The 16,760-nt window shown below is 46.6% G+C and overlaps 1 protein-coding gene across 1 annotated transcript in view; it reads right to left on the reverse strand.

Moving 5' to 3' along the window:
- Positions 1–16,760, reverse strand: part of cacna1ba (calcium channel, voltage-dependent, N type, alpha 1B subunit, a) — a 387,106-nt gene that overhangs the window by 199,992 nt on the left and 170,354 nt on the right. Inside the window, exon 10 of the mRNA XM_074671044.1 lies at positions 1,027–1,108. Within this exon, the coding sequence (XP_074527145.1) occupies positions 1,027–1,108 (82 nt within the window). The remainder of the gene's footprint in view (positions 1–1,026; positions 1,109–16,760) is intronic.

The following is a 16,760-nucleotide window of genomic DNA, read 5'->3' on the forward strand; positions in this document are numbered from 1 at the left end:
GTTTTGAATAAGAATAACGAAAGAACGAACCATACATGGATTAAAAATCCCATGATAATTCCATTCTCTCATATTCTAATTTTAATTTCAAAACAAAATCAAAACAGCAAAAAATAGGCCGTTATTTGTTTTCTGATTTTTGATTTGAAAACGTGAAATTGAATAACAAGTCGTTATCCGTTTTCCGATTTTGGATTCTAAAACGGATATGGAATGAACGAATGATACCCTGATAATGCATCTTCCCCGGACCCTGTAATTGTGTCTGTATGAAATCAATGTTATGGCCCAAATCTGAGTACTCTTTGCACCGGCTGAGCCTGTTGTAAGTTCTTTGATTTAAGATTATTCCATCTCTCATGGCAAGAGCAGCAAGAATGTCATTATATGACATTCTGAGGTGGAAGTACAAGTTAATGAGCTCACTTCTTCTCTCCATTTTGTGTATTTGTAAACATCCAACGTCACTACGGGAAGCTGTAGTGGACAATGACAAGGACAAGTCAAAACGTGGTAAATAACATTATTTCCTGCGCACAAGATACTGAAACGTGTGCACGAATAAGTATTTCGCACGTTTGAACATATCATGCGCACGTTTTAGTATCTCGTGCGCCCATTTTATATTTTTGTTCTCTGTGGCACCAAAGGGGCTCCGTAGCTTCAGGAGGCATGGTTTCGGAGGAAGCCTGGTGGGGTTGCTCATCATTTGAAAAATCTACCTGAGGGCTGCAGCTCGCGCAATCTGACCTACCCTACCTTTAAAAGAATGTTTTATATATCTTAATAATTTTGATGTCTTTTTACCTGATCATTATACTTTCCAGCTTGGAGTTGCTGCCCCTTTGTTGTATTTTTCATTACATCTGATCTGAGACTGGTTCTGAAACTGGTTCTGATCCATTTTGGATATTTTAGCATTGACAATCAGTGAGTCATGCTTTAATCAGTCGTTCATCATCAGTCGATCATCGTATCAACGATCTGTGGAGATGAGTGACAATGTCAGGTGCTGTGTCCTCACCAACAGACGAGATGTCAGTGAAGTGGTCCTCTCCTTCCTCTGCGTTGATGAGGTCATTCTTACTCTTCTTGGTCCTTTTCAGCACTGAGAAAACAAAAGGGAGGAAAAAAAATCACATTAACCTGACAAAAATGATTTCACGCAGAGCTACAGTTTTTATTGCTTAATGTATCCTTTTTTTGTTTTTTTTTTTGACAAACTGAAGACTTTACAGCAACCTTTGCTTCCACAGGCTGTCACTGTTGGGCTTCAGTTCAATTACCAAACAGATCCAGTTGTAACGAACCAACCCTTAACGAGTCGGCGTTGAACACACAAGGGGATAACTTCTAGAAAAATGATAAATCCCCACAAAAAGGCACATCTACATGGACCAAACAATAGAGGTCAAAAAATGAAATCAAAGAACTCACACGAAGCAGCGCTTAGATCAAATAAAAATTTTCCCTTTAATCAAACCCAAATAATGTCTCGCCTGCGCACCTGGCGCATAATGGAAATCAAACTCAAATATTTCTTTAAGAAAAACCCCAAACCCAGTCTTTGCTGTCTGTAAATAAAGCAAAAGTCCCCTTTCAACGAAAATTAGCCCAATTGTCCTTTTCCAAACCCCCAAAATGTCTTTCAAGCAGTTTGTGTGTCCATTTTCCGAACGAATGCCGTAACGAATAAAAAAAAATCCACACTGGAAAAAAAAACAACCCCCCCCGGGTAATCGATAATCCACAAGATCCATAGGGCTTTAGAAGCACGCGTAAGTAAGCACCTCTGGGAGACTTATTTTAAGATTAATACACCTTTTCCCCAGACAGTTTGTTACTTTTTCTTAGGTTTCCCGGCCCTTTCCACCGGCATGCCAGTTTCTTTGTCCTTTTTCCCTCTCAAACGCCTCTCCGCCCCTTCCCTGACGCCACGTCCTCCTTTTATAATTTCGTCCTTTCTTTTCTTTTCTTTATTGACCAAGAAACCAAATCAGGACACAACCAGGTACCCTGTCCTATCTTACTTTTTTTTTTTTTTTTACAGGGATTTATTTTCATTTTACTGCATTCACTTCATTAATCACAACAAAATTTTCCTTATTTAATCAAACTTTCTTTTTTGTTGACACTGTCACACAGTACCTTTCAGTGACTCACCAGTTTCTCAAGAAAACTCAGTCACTTTGATAATGTTATTTCTGGGGTAATATTAACATGCTCTATTCTTTTTTAAGTAAACTCATAGATCTGTTGAAGCTACAGTTCTCATCCTGTGTACCTGTTCAAAGACAGATTTCATCTTCTGTAACCAGAGAGACAGGCAAGAAAAGTTTTTTTGTGTGTTTAAGGTTATTATCTGAGAGAGCTTTGTCATAAATGCTGTAAATTGAAGATTAATTTAAGAATAAAGTTGTTAATTTGTGAGAAAAATAAATGTGAATTTACATCAAAAGTCATAAATCAACAATAATAAAGTCAAGAACCTACAAGAAAGATATTAAAGAAAAACTGTATTCATTGCTTTCGTGCACATTCACACAAGCTGTTCCCTCAGCTCTCCCCTGAGTTAAACGAAGCTTACCGCCCTGTTTGACTTTGAGTTGATCCTCATATGGAAGTTTTGTAAAATCATTTTTTTATTATACATTCAAGGCCCCGTCCCTGTCCCTGTGATTTGCTAGCTACTTTGTTGAGTGATTCAGCTTGTCACAGCGGGCCACTTGCAGTGTGGGTGGGTTTTTTTCTTGGTAACAGTTTGTGATTAGTTGGATGCCAGGTCTGATCTGGCCTCCCTCAGGTTTTTCTTATGATGCATTGACCATTAATGATAAACCAATCTTCAATCTGATTGGCTAATATGGGCTGTTTTTTTCTCTAGGTGAGGCAAGGTGAAGCTGGCCTCTAAGCTGACAGACAGGGCAGAGGGCATGAGACCCATTAACGCACAATGAGCCCGGAACAAGCAGGGTGCTGTTTGCTCCTCACGCTCCAACAAAGTTTGCTAATGTAGTGTTTTACACCAAAGAAATAGAATAGAATAGAACTTTATTGTCATGGTAACAAGAACAACGAAATTGAAGTCACAGCAGCAATCAAGTAAACAAAAGCAAGAAAGTGTATAGAATGTGCAAAAAGGTCCCTAAAAAAATAGATGTTGACAGCTTGTCCATCATTGTCCAGTTCAGCCAGCCTCCACCTCCACAGGGTCCAGGACTGAGCTTCTTCAGCAGTCTGTTCAGTCTCTGTCTCCTGGATCCTGTCTGCTCACAGCAGGTGAAGAATAGAATAGAATAGAATAGAATAGAATAGAATAGAACTTTATTTGTCATTGCAACCAGCGCAACGAAATTGCAAGAGCCCTTCAGTCAGTGCAAAATAGTTAAAAGTGCAAAATAGCTGCCATGTTCAGGTGCATTGATGACATGAGGTAATTGTTATATTGTAATTACATGACCACACATGAGGTATGATTTCAGCCTGTGTTCAGGACCCTTACTGCTGTTGGGTAGAAACTGTCTCTGAACCGGTTTGTCCTTGCAGTGATAGACCTGTACCGCCTGCCTGACGGTAACAGATTAAACATGTGGTGTCCGGGGTGAGAGGAGTCCTGGGTTATTTTTTCTGCCTTTCGGAGGCAGCAGGAATGGTGCAGTTCTTCCAGTGTGAGGAGAGGGCAGTCGGTGATGTTTTTAGCTGTGTTGATGATCCTTTGTAGTGACGTCCTCTGAGCCACTGTGCAGCTGGTGTACTTTATATAAACAGTTCACCAGGATGCTCTCGATGGTGCACCTGTAGAAAGACACGAGCAGTCTCTGGGGGATGTTGTTCTTCCTGAGCACCCTCAGGAAGTGAAGTCTCTGCTGGGCCTTCTTCAGTAGCTCAGAGGTCTTCACAGTCCAGGTCAGGTCCTTCTCTAAGTGGACTCCCAGAAAGCAGAAGTCCTCTACCCTCTCCACACATTCCCTGTTGATGTGTAGGGGTGGAATGTCTGTTTTAGTCCTACGAAAGTCGATGATCAGCTCCTTGGTCTTAGCTGTGCTGAGGAGCAGGTTGTTATCTCTGCACCACCCAGTCAGCTGCTCCACCTCAGCCCTGTATGCATAGTGTGGTGTCGTTGGCAAACTTGATGATGGTGTTACTGGGGTGTGCAGAGGTACAGTCAGATGTGTAGAGAGTGTAGAGCAGAGGGCTCAGCACGCAGCCCTGGGGGGAGCTGATGCTGAGGTTGACGAACCCGGATGTGTGGTCTCCCACCCTCGCCTTCTGCCTGCGGTCTGACAGGAAGCTGTAGATCCACATGCAGATAGAGTGTGGAAGTCCAAGGTCTCCCAGTTTACCCACCAGTTTGAGAGGAAGGATGGTGTTAAATACGGAGCTGTAGTCCACAAAGAGCATGCGTGTGTAGGTCCCTGCTGCTCCAGGTGGGACAGTGACATGTGGAGCGCTGTGGCTACAGCATCCTCTGTTGATCTGTTCGACCTGTAGGCAAACTGGTGGGGGTCAAGACTCTCAGGGAGGAGTGAGGTGATGTGACCCTGTGCCAGTTCTCAAAGCACTTCATCACCACTGGAGTGAGAGCTACTGGTCGGTAGTCATTGAGGCTAGAGGTGTTGTTTCTTAGGCAGGGGGACGATGGTGGAGGACTTCAAGCACAGTGGAACGATGGATTGGGACAGGGACCGGTTGAAGTGAACACACCAGCCAGCTGGTCAGCGCAGCTGACAGCAGCGAAGCTCTTCCAATGTGGCGTTGGTGTCTGATGTTACCTCTGTTAGCCATGTCTGTGAATAGCATGATGCTACTCTGCCCTCCGGTATTCCCTCTGTTGCTGGGTTAGCATGGCTAGTTTGTCCATCTTGGAGATAGATCTTACGTTCCCAATAACAATGGATGGAAGGACGGGTCCTTGTTGTCACATCTTAGCTCCCACCTGAGAACCATCATGTCTTCCTCACCTCCTTCTCCTCACCTTGTGGGAAGACATCAGGCCTTACTCCAGTTAGCACTGACATGCTACAGGCTGCTAACAGCTGAGTTCACATGTAAACAATGGAGCCATGGTTACATTCAGGATCTCCAGAGAGACACAGGAGAAAGTAGTAAAAATGTCGCTGAAGCCACAAAAAGTTTGGTATCCATGACCAACAAATGAGCCACAAAAAGTAATGGTCCACTCCAAGTACAAAGATTAGGAAAAAGAGACAAAAAAAAAATTACAATAAAACGGACAAAGAAGAGAGAGCTACTGCAAAAGGCAGCCATAGCCAACAGGGAGGCACCTAGCAATGAAGTGACAAAAATGAATATTACATGTTGTGGTGAAGCTCCTAATCATTTTTTCTTTTCTGAAATATTCTCCTGGGGAAACCAGGCTTCCTTTGGCACCAGTAAAAAAACCCACTGGTCCTTGTACTTCTGCCAGTGTTCTGCTGATGTGCTAAAAGATAAAATAATTCTTTATTTGTGAAACCTATACTGAAGTATAACTTAACAGGATTTTCCACACCCCCCACTGTTGTTAAGATAGTGGCTACTCTCCTGTTACCCTTGCTATAGAGAAAAACAACAGTTCATCAGTTTATTTCCATGAATTTACTTTTTTTATTTCTTGAAAATGCCCTTATCCTCCGTCAGAGTTTCATAACTAGTACGAAGACTTAAACAACAAAACTACAAAGCTACTGAACAAAGTCCGAGGCAGCATGGCCATTCAGTGACTTGCCTTTTAACAGGAAGTGGAACGCATGGCCTGAACCAAGAGGCTGTTTAAAATCTCCATAAAGCTTTCCTGGTAAAAATGAATTCTGAATGAGAGAAACATTTCACAGCAAACGTTTATCAAGTGTCATATTTTCAGTTTATTATGATTAAAAGTGTTACTAATATCTTAAAGGCAAACTAAGAATTAATGATAGACTGAGTGAAAGTTGGATCTGACTGGTTTTAAACTGACTCACATTATTATGGTGGACAAAGGTGTAACATTTGGCTTATGTATCAGGTGTGAAGCCTGCGTTGTGACAATAACACAGTGAACTGAACTCTCCCAGCTCTTTGCCAGCAGCTTGGTTATTCTGGAGAGAGCCCGTACAAAACCAGAGAGTCTCAAGGCCAGACAGAGAAGAGAGGAGCCCTGAAAATGCAGGAAGGACCATTGTGCTCCCATGATGCCTCTGAACTCCACCGAGCCTCCTACTCTTTTCCCCACTCTAATCTCATTACCCTCCAACCCTGCTCCTATAATCATTGTGACTGTTACCCTGGGCGATGCTGCATAGGGGAGGCAGTGCAGTCCTGATAAGAGCGGGTATGTGTGAGAGCGCACACACACACACACACACACACACACACACACACACACACACACACACACACACACACAGATAGAGACAGAGAGAGACGCTGGTTAAAATGATCCATACAGCAGCATAATGTGATGATTTATGATGCAGGGAAACAAATGGAGCTTAGCGCAGCATTTATCAGTCACATTATTGATGTGGGGGAATTATATGCACTTACTGAGTCCTGCTTTATAGATCAAAGCTTTTACAGATATGTGTGCTACGTCTGCAGCTTGGTTTGACACTGGTTACGTTGGAGCAGCTGGTAAACAACAGTTCAAGCCAATAACATGGTGCTGAGTTAAAGGATGACCATCAGCTGTTACTGAGAGCATGTGAAACATACCAGAAGTCAGATCTTCTCATCCATACCCTGAGACATTAAAACAGTCAATAAACACCAACTATAAAAAGAAAAAAAAACAAAGTTATTTCTATCTGAAGTAGCTGATATTTATCAGTTGACTAGCTGGGACTTTGTGATAGAGGCTGGTCACCCTTATGTTAAAGGAGGGGTATTTTGTTTTGGTTTATAAGGATACATATATTTGTCCCTCTGGTTCCCCAGAGGGGTATTGCACAAAACCAGGATAAGGGATTAAGCTGGCAAACATTGGTTATCCTGGATGAAGTTAGCCTCAAGTCGGTTGAACAAAAGCTGGTCAAGTTTATCCCGGACTAGTTACCATGGTGATTTATTCTCTGCAGCTAGCCTGCTCCAGACCAGGCTAACTACCAGGTTAGGCTAAGCTTAATCCTGCGCTGGCTCTGCTCTCTGTAATGTAAGAAATGAGCGTGGTTTACAGCATTTCCATGCTTTTTCTACACATTACATCATTTAATCATCCTGCACCCAAATCTTACAACTGTAGTCATTGCATTTGCTGGTTAGTATTAGTTAGTTTAGTATTATTTCTTTGCACAGATTATATGAAGACAAAAATAACTTTTAACACAGAAAGTTGAGAATCCTTTCTTTATTAATACAAGTCCTACAATAAAAGATTTAAAATAATTATAAAGAAAATGGAAAAAAACAGGCCTTACTGAAATTGGTTCTAAACCAAACTGATTTAAAAAAGAAATAAAAAATAAAAAACAACCCTAAACCTACAAAATGAGAAAGAAGAGAAACAAAGGAGAAATAAATATATCACACCACTGAAATGGACTACAACTAACAGAATATAATTTTGATTAACTGTCTCCTGAAAATAGGAAAATTGTCCTATTTTAGGACTCCACCTTTAGGAGTGAAAGGGTCCCACATCATTCTGACTCCACTTTTTAACTTAAACAATCTTTCTATTCATTCATTCAGTCTCACTGTCAGCCCTACTGTTATATTGCAATACTAATAAAGACAGCTTGTCAAATTGCTGTCAGAGGTTTAGTTAAAGGGGTAGTTCAGTTTTTTTTAAGTGGGGTTGTATGAGCTCTATGTGACCACTAAGGACATTAGATACAGTAGAAAGTTGTCTCCTCTCCCTCAGTAAGACACAAACTTTAATCGATGGTGACGAGGAAATAGGCGCTAACAGGGACAGACCGTACCAGATTCAAAGGCTATTTTCTCTGCCTACAAGAACTCAAATCAAAAAGTAATACCACAGTTTAAGAGTACGATACATAAAATATTTTTTAAGTGCATTAAGTCTTCGGAAATATAAACATTTATCTGGACCTAACTAACTCATGTGTCCTTACGCGCAGCGCTAGTGCGCTCTGTCCCCCCTCCTCCTTCCAGCTGTAGGGAATGTAACTGAAAGGAATACAGAGGAAACATCCGCAGACACAGGACATCAAGACAGAGTCTGAAATACTCAGTGGTGTAAATGTCTGAGCTGTGACTCAATGCCCACGAATGCTGAGTGTTACTGCTGTCACGACACTCTTCAGGATTTGTCTGAGGACACTGCTGGCTCTCAAGCCGTCTGTATAACTCATCACACAGATTTCCCTGCTCTTCTGAATTCTGGAGTGTCCTGTAACAGCAGCAACAACAACAACAGTTGTGGCAGCAGTAACACTCAGCATATCGATGTCCAGTGTCCGTGGATGTCTCCACTGTATTCCTTTTAGTCTCCATCTGTAGCAGCTCCTCTTCTGTGTTCTCCGGTTCATACAGGTATCCTTTTGGTTCCAAAGTGAATGGAACTTCATCGACGCTGTCATGGTCACTCATTTTGAATTTCCTACGCTGCCTCACAATCCTTAGAGTACAAACAAAAGAATTCGGTGCCCGAAGCATGGCTTGTTTACATTCCCTACAGCTGAAAGGAGGAGGGGGGACGGAGCGCACTAGCGCTGCGCGTAAGGACACATGAGTTAGTTAGGTCCAGATAAATGTTTATAGTTCCGAAGACTTAATGCACCTAAAAAATATTTTATGTATCATACTCTTAAACTGTGGTGTTACTTTTTGATTTTAGTTCTTGTAGGCAGAGAAAATAGCCTTTGAATTTGGTTCCGTCTCTCCCTGTTAGTGTCTATTTCCTCGTCACCATCGATTAAAGTTTGTGTCTTACTGAGGGAGAGGAGACAACTTTCTACTGTATCTAATGTCCTTAGTGGTCACATAGAGCTCATACAACCCCACTTCAAAAAAACTGAACTATCCCTTTAATATGTATATCCCTATCTGTCACAGTTCCCCCACTGGATTCCCTCCATCACTGGCCTCCCTTTATTTAAGTGGAGTGCCAGCTCCTCTGCTGGGCTCAGGTCCTGGCTTGGTGGACCACCCCCTGTGCTGGTTTGATGTGTCTTTTTTTCACGGCTAAAATCGTACAGAAATTCTTTCTCAGCAGACAACAAATGTATCACTTCATTTGATAATTGCTCTTTGGGCTACGCATAAGTAACTTACCAGACTGCAGAATATTTTTATATTTGGTTTTCACCTGCTGCCTGGTTCTTTTCTGGCCAGACAGGTTTGTTCTTCAACAGATGAGGGATGAAACAGAACACAACATAAGAACATTGGATTCAATGGATAACACGGACACAGAGTTTAAGTTTTCTTTGAACTTAATTATACTTCAAATAACCTGAGTAACATGCACTTCTATGTGCCACATTAAAGAAAAACACAAATATTGATTAGCGGACTTGAAAGAACATCAGCTCCGCATCCTTAAACTGTAATTATGACAGTGTGTGGAGTACAGTTTCTTCATTGTACATGTTAGCGCTACTTACGCATTAAGCCGGTCCGTTAATAACTACCAGGCTTTTTTTCTCTCCTTTTTTACCACACTCGTGTTGCCTTTCTTGTGAATTATATGTTTTACTTCTTTATTAAGTTGAAGAAGTATTGCCTGTTCATCCTGCGTGAAGAAAGATGCACGTCCTTGCTCCATTTTCAATCTGTGATTCTGTGATCGATCTCGTGGTCTTCTTAAGAAGGCTGAGAACGTGCACTTATCCAAATGATCCACACCTGGCTTGACTGAGCCGCTTCTTTTCATCCTGGCTTGGCAATCGTGCAACCAATAATCCGAGAAAGCGCCGACTAGGCTTATTCAAGCCATGCCTGCTCATTTCAAGGATTCAAGGATTCAAGGAGCTTTATTGTCATTTCACACATGAAAGACATGAGGTGAAACGAAATTAGTTTCCCCGGTCCCGGTATAAGCCCCAATAAACTATATAAATATAAAAATATAAAAACACACTATACAAGTAAATATATATATATATATATATATATATATATATATATATATATATATATATATATATATATATATATATATATATATATATATAAACAACTGTATAAAAGTAAATAAAAATAAACATGGACATTGTCAATAAAAAGGTTCCAACACTGTCAACTGGAAGCGGAAATATTTACAGCAGTTAGTGCAAATGGAATGGAGAGTAGTGCAAGTACTGCAGAGTTCTGTGCAAACAGAATTGTGCAATGTTCGTGCATGGTTGTCAGGAAGGGGGGGGGAGAAGGAGGGGAGGAATGGTGTGTGTGTGTGTGTGTGTGTGTGTGTGTGTGTGTATATAGGGGGGCAGGGGCTACAGGGGTCCTCCAGAATTCAACAGTCTAACAGCTTCTGGAAAGAAGCTGTTCCTCAGTCTGGTGGTCCTGCTCTTAATGCTCCGCAGCCTCCTGCCTGAGGGGAGAGGAGCAAACAGTTCGTGTGAGGGGTGGGTGGGGTCCTTCATGATGCAGGAGGCCCTTTTCCAGCATCTGTGGATGTAAATGTCTGAGGTTGTGGATAGGCTGCGCCCCACAGTTTTCTGTGCAGCTTTCACCACCCTCTGCAGAGCCTTCTTCTCTGCCACAGTGCAGCTGCCGTACCACACAGTGATGCAGGAGCACAGGACGCTCTCCACCACACACCTGTAAAAGGATGTCAGGACTGAGCTCCCCAGTCCGGCGTGCCTCAGCCTCCTGAGGAAGTAGAGGCGCTGGTGTGCCTTCCTGATGAGGCGGGAAGTGTTATTGCTCCAGGTGAGATCGTCTGTTATGTGGACGCCCAGGTACCTGAAGCTGGAAGCCACTTCCACCGCTGTCCCTCCGATGTACAGGGGAGGAAGGGGGAGGTGTCTGCCCCTTCTGAAGTCCACGATCATCTCCTTGGTCTTCTTCACGTTGATGCAGAGGTTGTTTTCTCTGCACCATCCCTCCAGGTGTTCCACCTCCTGCCTGTAGTCGGACTCGTCACTGTTGGCAATGCGTCCAACCACAGCTGTGTCGTCCGCAAACTTCAAGATCAGGCAGCTCGGGTTTTTTGCTGAGCAATCGTGTGTGAGCAGAGTGAACAGGAGGGGGCTCAGCACACAGCCCTGGGGAGAGCCAGTGCTGAGGGTGATGAGGGAGGAGGAGATGTCGTGGATCCTTACAGACTGCGGCCTGTCCGACAGGAAGTCCAGGACCCAGTTGCAGAGGGTGGAGCTCAGTCCAAGAGTACTGAGTTTGTGGATCAGTGTCTGAGGAATGATGGTGTTGAAGGCTGATGTGAAATCCACAAAGAGCAGACGGACGTAGGAGTCCTTGTTCTCTAGGTGGGTGAGAGCTGTGTGGACCACAGAAGATATGGCATCCTCTGTGGATCGGTTCTCCCTGTATGCATACTGGTGTGGGTCCACAGTGACGTCGATGCAGTCTTTGATACGGGCCATGACCAGTCTCTCAAAGCACTTCATGACTATCGGAGTGAGGGCTACTGGCCGATAGTCATTCAGGTTAGTCACTGTGGAGGTCTTGGGGATGGGGATAATCGTGGCGGTCTTCAGGCAGGTGGGGACCGCCGCCTGCTGGAGAGAGGTGTTGAAGATGTCCGTCAGCACCTCTGTGAGCTGGTGTGCACAGCCCTTCAGCACCCGCCCCGGGATGTTGTCAGGACCCGTAGCTTTGTGTGGGTTTATCCTCTGGGGGGTACTCCTCACTTCTGCTGGGGTCACGCTGAGGGGCTCTTCACCCGGTGGGGGGGTGAGTCTGGTGCTGAGGGGGGTGTCCGGGTCCTCAAAGCGGGCGTAGAAGTTGTTGAGAGCATCAGGCAGAGAGGGGTCCCTGGGGCATTGAGCATCTTTGGTGTTATAGTCTGTAATGCACTTTATGCCCCTCCACATGCTTCTTTGATCGTTGGATGCAAAGTGTCCCTGTATCCTCTGGGCGTATGTGGACTTGGCCCTCTTCACTCCTGCAGTCAGCTTCCTTCTTGCCGCCCTGAGTGCCACCCTGTCACCTGACCCAAACGCAGTGTCCCTGGCTTTCAGCAAGGACCGGACCTCTGCATTCAGCCACGGTTTCTGGTTTGGGTAGCTGGTTACTGTCCGGGTGCTGGTGACATCCTCGGTACACTTGTGGATGTAACAGAGGACAGCAGATGTATAGTCCTCCAGGTCCACCTCTCCCTCACGGACAGCTGCGTCCCTGAAAACCCTCCAGTCTGTGCGCTGGAAACAGTCCTGTAGCACAGGGACAGCATCGCTGGGCCACACGGTGATGGTCCTCTGCGTTGGCGCGTCACGTTTGAGCAGAGGACGGTAGGCAGGAACCAGCATGATGGAGATGTGGTCGGAGAAGCCGAGATGGGGGTGGGGGACAGCTTTGTATGCATCTCGTTTGTTTGTGTAAACACGGTCCAGCGTGTTATTTCCCCGTGTTGGTATGGTGACATGCTGGTAAAACTTAGGCAGAGTGTCTGTCAGGTTAACGTGGTTGAAATCTCCCGCAACCACGTAAAAAGCCTCCGGGTGCTTGTTCTGGAGCGAGCTGATGTTGTTGTGTAGCTCTCGAAGCACTTCAGTAGCATTAGCACCCGGCGCGATGTAAACGGCCATAACAAACACCGCCGTAAACTCCCGAGGCAGATAGTGTGGCCGGCATTTCACAGTCATATACTCTATCGCCTCGGAGCAGTGGCTGTTCACCTTAGTGCAGTTTGTACACCAACCTTTGTTGACGTAGACGCATAGTCCACCCCCGCGGGCTTTCCCCGACAGCTGGTTACGGTCTGCTCGGAAGAAAAGCCGGCCATCGATCTCGAAGGCTGGGTCCGGCATGTTCTCATTTAGCCAAGTTTCCGTGAGGCAAAGCACCGCACAATTCCTCATCTCACGTGAAACCCCCAGCCTCAGACGAAGTAGGTCCATCTTGTTGTCCAAAGAGCGTACATTGGACAGGAACAGGGACGGGATAGGTGGTCTCCCGACGTTAGCCTTTAGCCTGACCAACAGGCCGCCCCGTTTGCCCCTCTTCTGCTTCCGCGCACACCGCTTCCTCTTGCCCTCTGTCCGGCGTGCCCTACTACGCCAGTCCGGTGACCTCAGGAGCTGCAGTCTGCCCAGCAAGGCTCTGAGCCGGTGTGAGTCCGCTGTTGTTATTGTTGTCATGCTGGTCAAACCGTCCCTGATTTTAAAAAGTTGAGTTCGACTGTACCTTGTACGCTTGTTCACACAAACGAGACAGGTAGAATTGGCCTTTAAATCGACACAGAAAGTACAAAAAGAGGGCTTAAACCCAGGAGCGCGAGAAGCCGCTGCACTACTGTGCGCCGCCATCTTTGTAAAAATTTATCCTGGATGTATTTATCCTACTTTTGTGCAATACCCCCCTGGAGAAGCTTTGGAAGAAATTTAGGATGTAATTCAAATATAATGCAAACATAAAAATGCAATACAGGAAATACATTTTTTATTTTAAGAATATAGGCACATTACTTGAGTCATAGTGAAGAGTCAAATGTCCAATGATCATTTTCATCTTCAAGAATGCACTTTATGAGACATTTTTCAGTTTAAAATGAATTAACTTAACTTTAATAAATGGTCAGCCATGAGCTACCACCTTACCGTGGTGGAGGGGTTTGCGTTTCCCAGTGATCCTAAGAGCTAAGTTGTCGGTGGCTTTATGCCCCTGGTGGGGTCTCTCATGGCAAACAGGTCCTAGGGGAGGGACCAGACAAAGTGTAGCTCACACAGACCCCTAATGATGAGTAATAACAATTGTGCCAGGTTTTCCTTGCCCAGACGTGGGTCACCAGGGCCCCATCCAGGAGCCAGGCTTGGGAGTGGGGCTCAATGGCAAGTGCCTGGTGGCCAGGCCTGTTCCCATGGGGCCCGGCCAGGCACAGCCTTCCTGTGGGACCCCCTTCCCGTGGACTTACCACCCGCAGTAGGGGCCATAGGGGTCGGGTGCAGTGTGAGTTGGGCAGCAGCCGAAGGCAGGGATCTTGGCGGACTGATCCTCGGCTGCAGAAGCTAGCTCTAGGGACATGGAATGTCATCTCTCTGGCAGGGAAGGAGCCTGAGCTGGTGCGCGAGGTTGAGAAGTTTGGGCTAGACATAGTCGGCGTCACCTCGACACATGGCAAGGGCTCCGGAAGCAGCCCTCTCGAGATGGGTTGGATTCTCTTCCACTCTGGAGTTGCCGATGGTGAGAGGCGGCGGGCAGAGGTGGGGATACTAATTGCCCCTCGGCTTGGTGCCTGTATGTTGGAGTTTACCCCAGTGGACGAGAGGGTAGCCTCCCTCTGCCTTCGGGTGGGGGGACGGATCCTAACGGTTGTTTGTGGCTATGGTCCAAAAGCAGTTCAGAGTATCCACCCTTTTTGGAGTCCCTGGAAGGAGTGCTTGAGAGTACTCCATCTGGGGATTCCCTTATCCTACTGGGGGACTTCAACGCTCACGTTGGCATCGACAGTGAGACCTGGAGGGGCGTGATTGGAAGGAACGGCCCCCCCGATCTGAACCCGAGTGGTGTTTTGTTGTTGGATTTCTGTGTTTCGTCACAGATTGTCCATAATGAACACCATGTTCGAGCATAAGGGTGTCTATATGTGCACCTGGCACCAGGGCACCCTAGGTCGCAGTTCGATGATCAACTTTGTAGTCGTGTCGTCGGACTTGCGGCCGCATGTCTTGGACACTCGGGTAAAGTGGGAGGCGGAGCTGTCAACAGATCACCACCTGGTGGTGAGTTGGCTCCGATGGTGGGGGAAGATGCCGGTCAGACCTGGTAGACCCAAACGTATTGTGAGGGTCTGCTGGGAATGTCTGGCAGAGTCTCCTGTCAGAGAGAGCTTTAACTCCCACCTCCGGGAGAGCTTCAACTGTGTTCCAGGGAGGTAGGGGACATTGAGTCTAAATGGGCTTTGTTCCGTTCCTCCATTGTTGAGGCAGCCAATCGGAGCTATGGCTGTAAGGTGGTTGGTGCCTGTCAGGGTGGCAACACCCGAACCCGCTGGTGGACACCAGTGGTGGACACCAGTGGTGAGGGATACCATCCAGCTGAAGGAATCCTATTGGGCCTTTTTGGCTTGTGGGACTCCTGAGCCGCAGACAGACAGACAGGTATCGACAGGCCAAGGGGAATGCAGCTTCAGCGGTTGCCGAGGCAAAAACCCGAACATGGGAGGAGTTAGGTGAGGCTATGGAGAACGACTTCTGGACAGCTTCGAAGAGGTTCTGGACCACCATCTGGCATCTCAGGAGGGGGAAGCAGTGCACTGTAAACACTGTGCTCAGTGGGGACGGTGCGCTGCTGACCTCGACTCAGGATGTTGTGGATCGGTGGAAGGAATACTTCGAAGACCTCCTCAATCCCACCAGCACGCCTTCCTTAGAGGAAGCAGGGTCTGGGAATGATGGGGTGGGCTCCTTCATCTCTGGGTTTGAGGTGGCCGAGGTGGTTAAAAAGCTCCTCGGTGGCAGGGCCCCGGGGGTGGATGAGATCCGCCCAGAGTTCCTCAAGGCCCTGGATGTTGTGGGCCTGTCGTGGCTGACACGACTTTGCAACATCACATGGACATCGCGGACAGTGCCTATGAATTGGCAGACCGGGGTGGTGGTCCCTCTTTTTAAGAAGGGGGACAGGAGGGTGTGTTCTAACTACAAGGGGATCACACTCCTCAGCCTCCCTGGTAAGGTCTATTCGGGGGTACTGGAGAGGAGAGTCCGAAGGATAGTCGAACCTCGGATCCAGGAGGAGCAATGTGGTTTTCGTCCTGGCCATGGAACTGTGGACCAGCTCTATACCCTCAGCAGGGTCCTCGAGGGTGCATGGGAGTTTGCCCAACCTGTCCACATGTGTTTTGTGGACTTGGAGAAGGCATTGGACCATATCCCTCGGAGTCCTGTGGGGGGTTCTTCGGGAGTATGGGGTGTCGGACTGCTTGTTACGAGCTGTCAGCTCCCTGTACGACCGGTGCCACAGCTTGGTCCGCATTGCTGGCAGTAAGTCGGACTCGTTTCCAGTGAGGGTTGGACTCCGCCAAGGCTGCCCTTTGTCACCGATTCTGTTCATAACTTTCAAGTACAGAATTTCTAGGTGCAACCAGGGTGTCGAGGGGGTCCGGTTTGGTGACCTCAGGATTGGATCACTGCTTTTTGCAGATGATGTGGTCCTGTTGGCTTCACCAAGCCTTGACCTTCAACTCTCTCTGGATCGGTTCGCAGCCCAGTGTGAAGTGGCTGGGATGAGAATCAGCACCTCCAAATCTGAGTCCATGGTCCTCAGCCGGAAAAGGGTGCCCTCTCCGGGTCGAGGAGGAGATCCTGCCCCAAGTGGAGGAGTTCAAGCATCGTGGGGTCTTGTTCACGAGTGAGGGAAGGATGGAGCGAGAGATCAGCAGGCGGATCGGTGCGGCGTCTGCAGTAATGTGGACTCTGCACAGGTCTGTCATGGTGAAGAGGGAGCTGAGCCATAAGGCTCAGCTCTCTGTTTACCGGTCGATCTTCGTTCCCACTCTCACCTATGGTCATGAGCTTTGGGTAGTGACCGAAAGAACAAAATCGCAGGTATAAGCGGCCGTGATGAGCTTCCTCTGTAGGGTGGCCGGGCTCTCCCTTAGAGATAGGGTGAGAAGCTCGGCTATCCGGGAGGAGCTCAGAGTAGAGCCGCTGCTCCTCTGCGTTGAGAGGAGCCAGATGAGGTGGCTCGGGCAT

Source organism: Halichoeres trimaculatus, unplaced genomic scaffold (genome assembly GCF_033239565.1).
Source record: "Halichoeres trimaculatus isolate MK-OKI-2021-1 unplaced genomic scaffold, fHalTri1.1 fHalTri1_scaffold_5, whole genome shotgun sequence".
Lineage (NCBI taxonomy): Eukaryota > Metazoa > Chordata > Actinopteri > Labriformes > Labridae > Halichoeres > Halichoeres trimaculatus.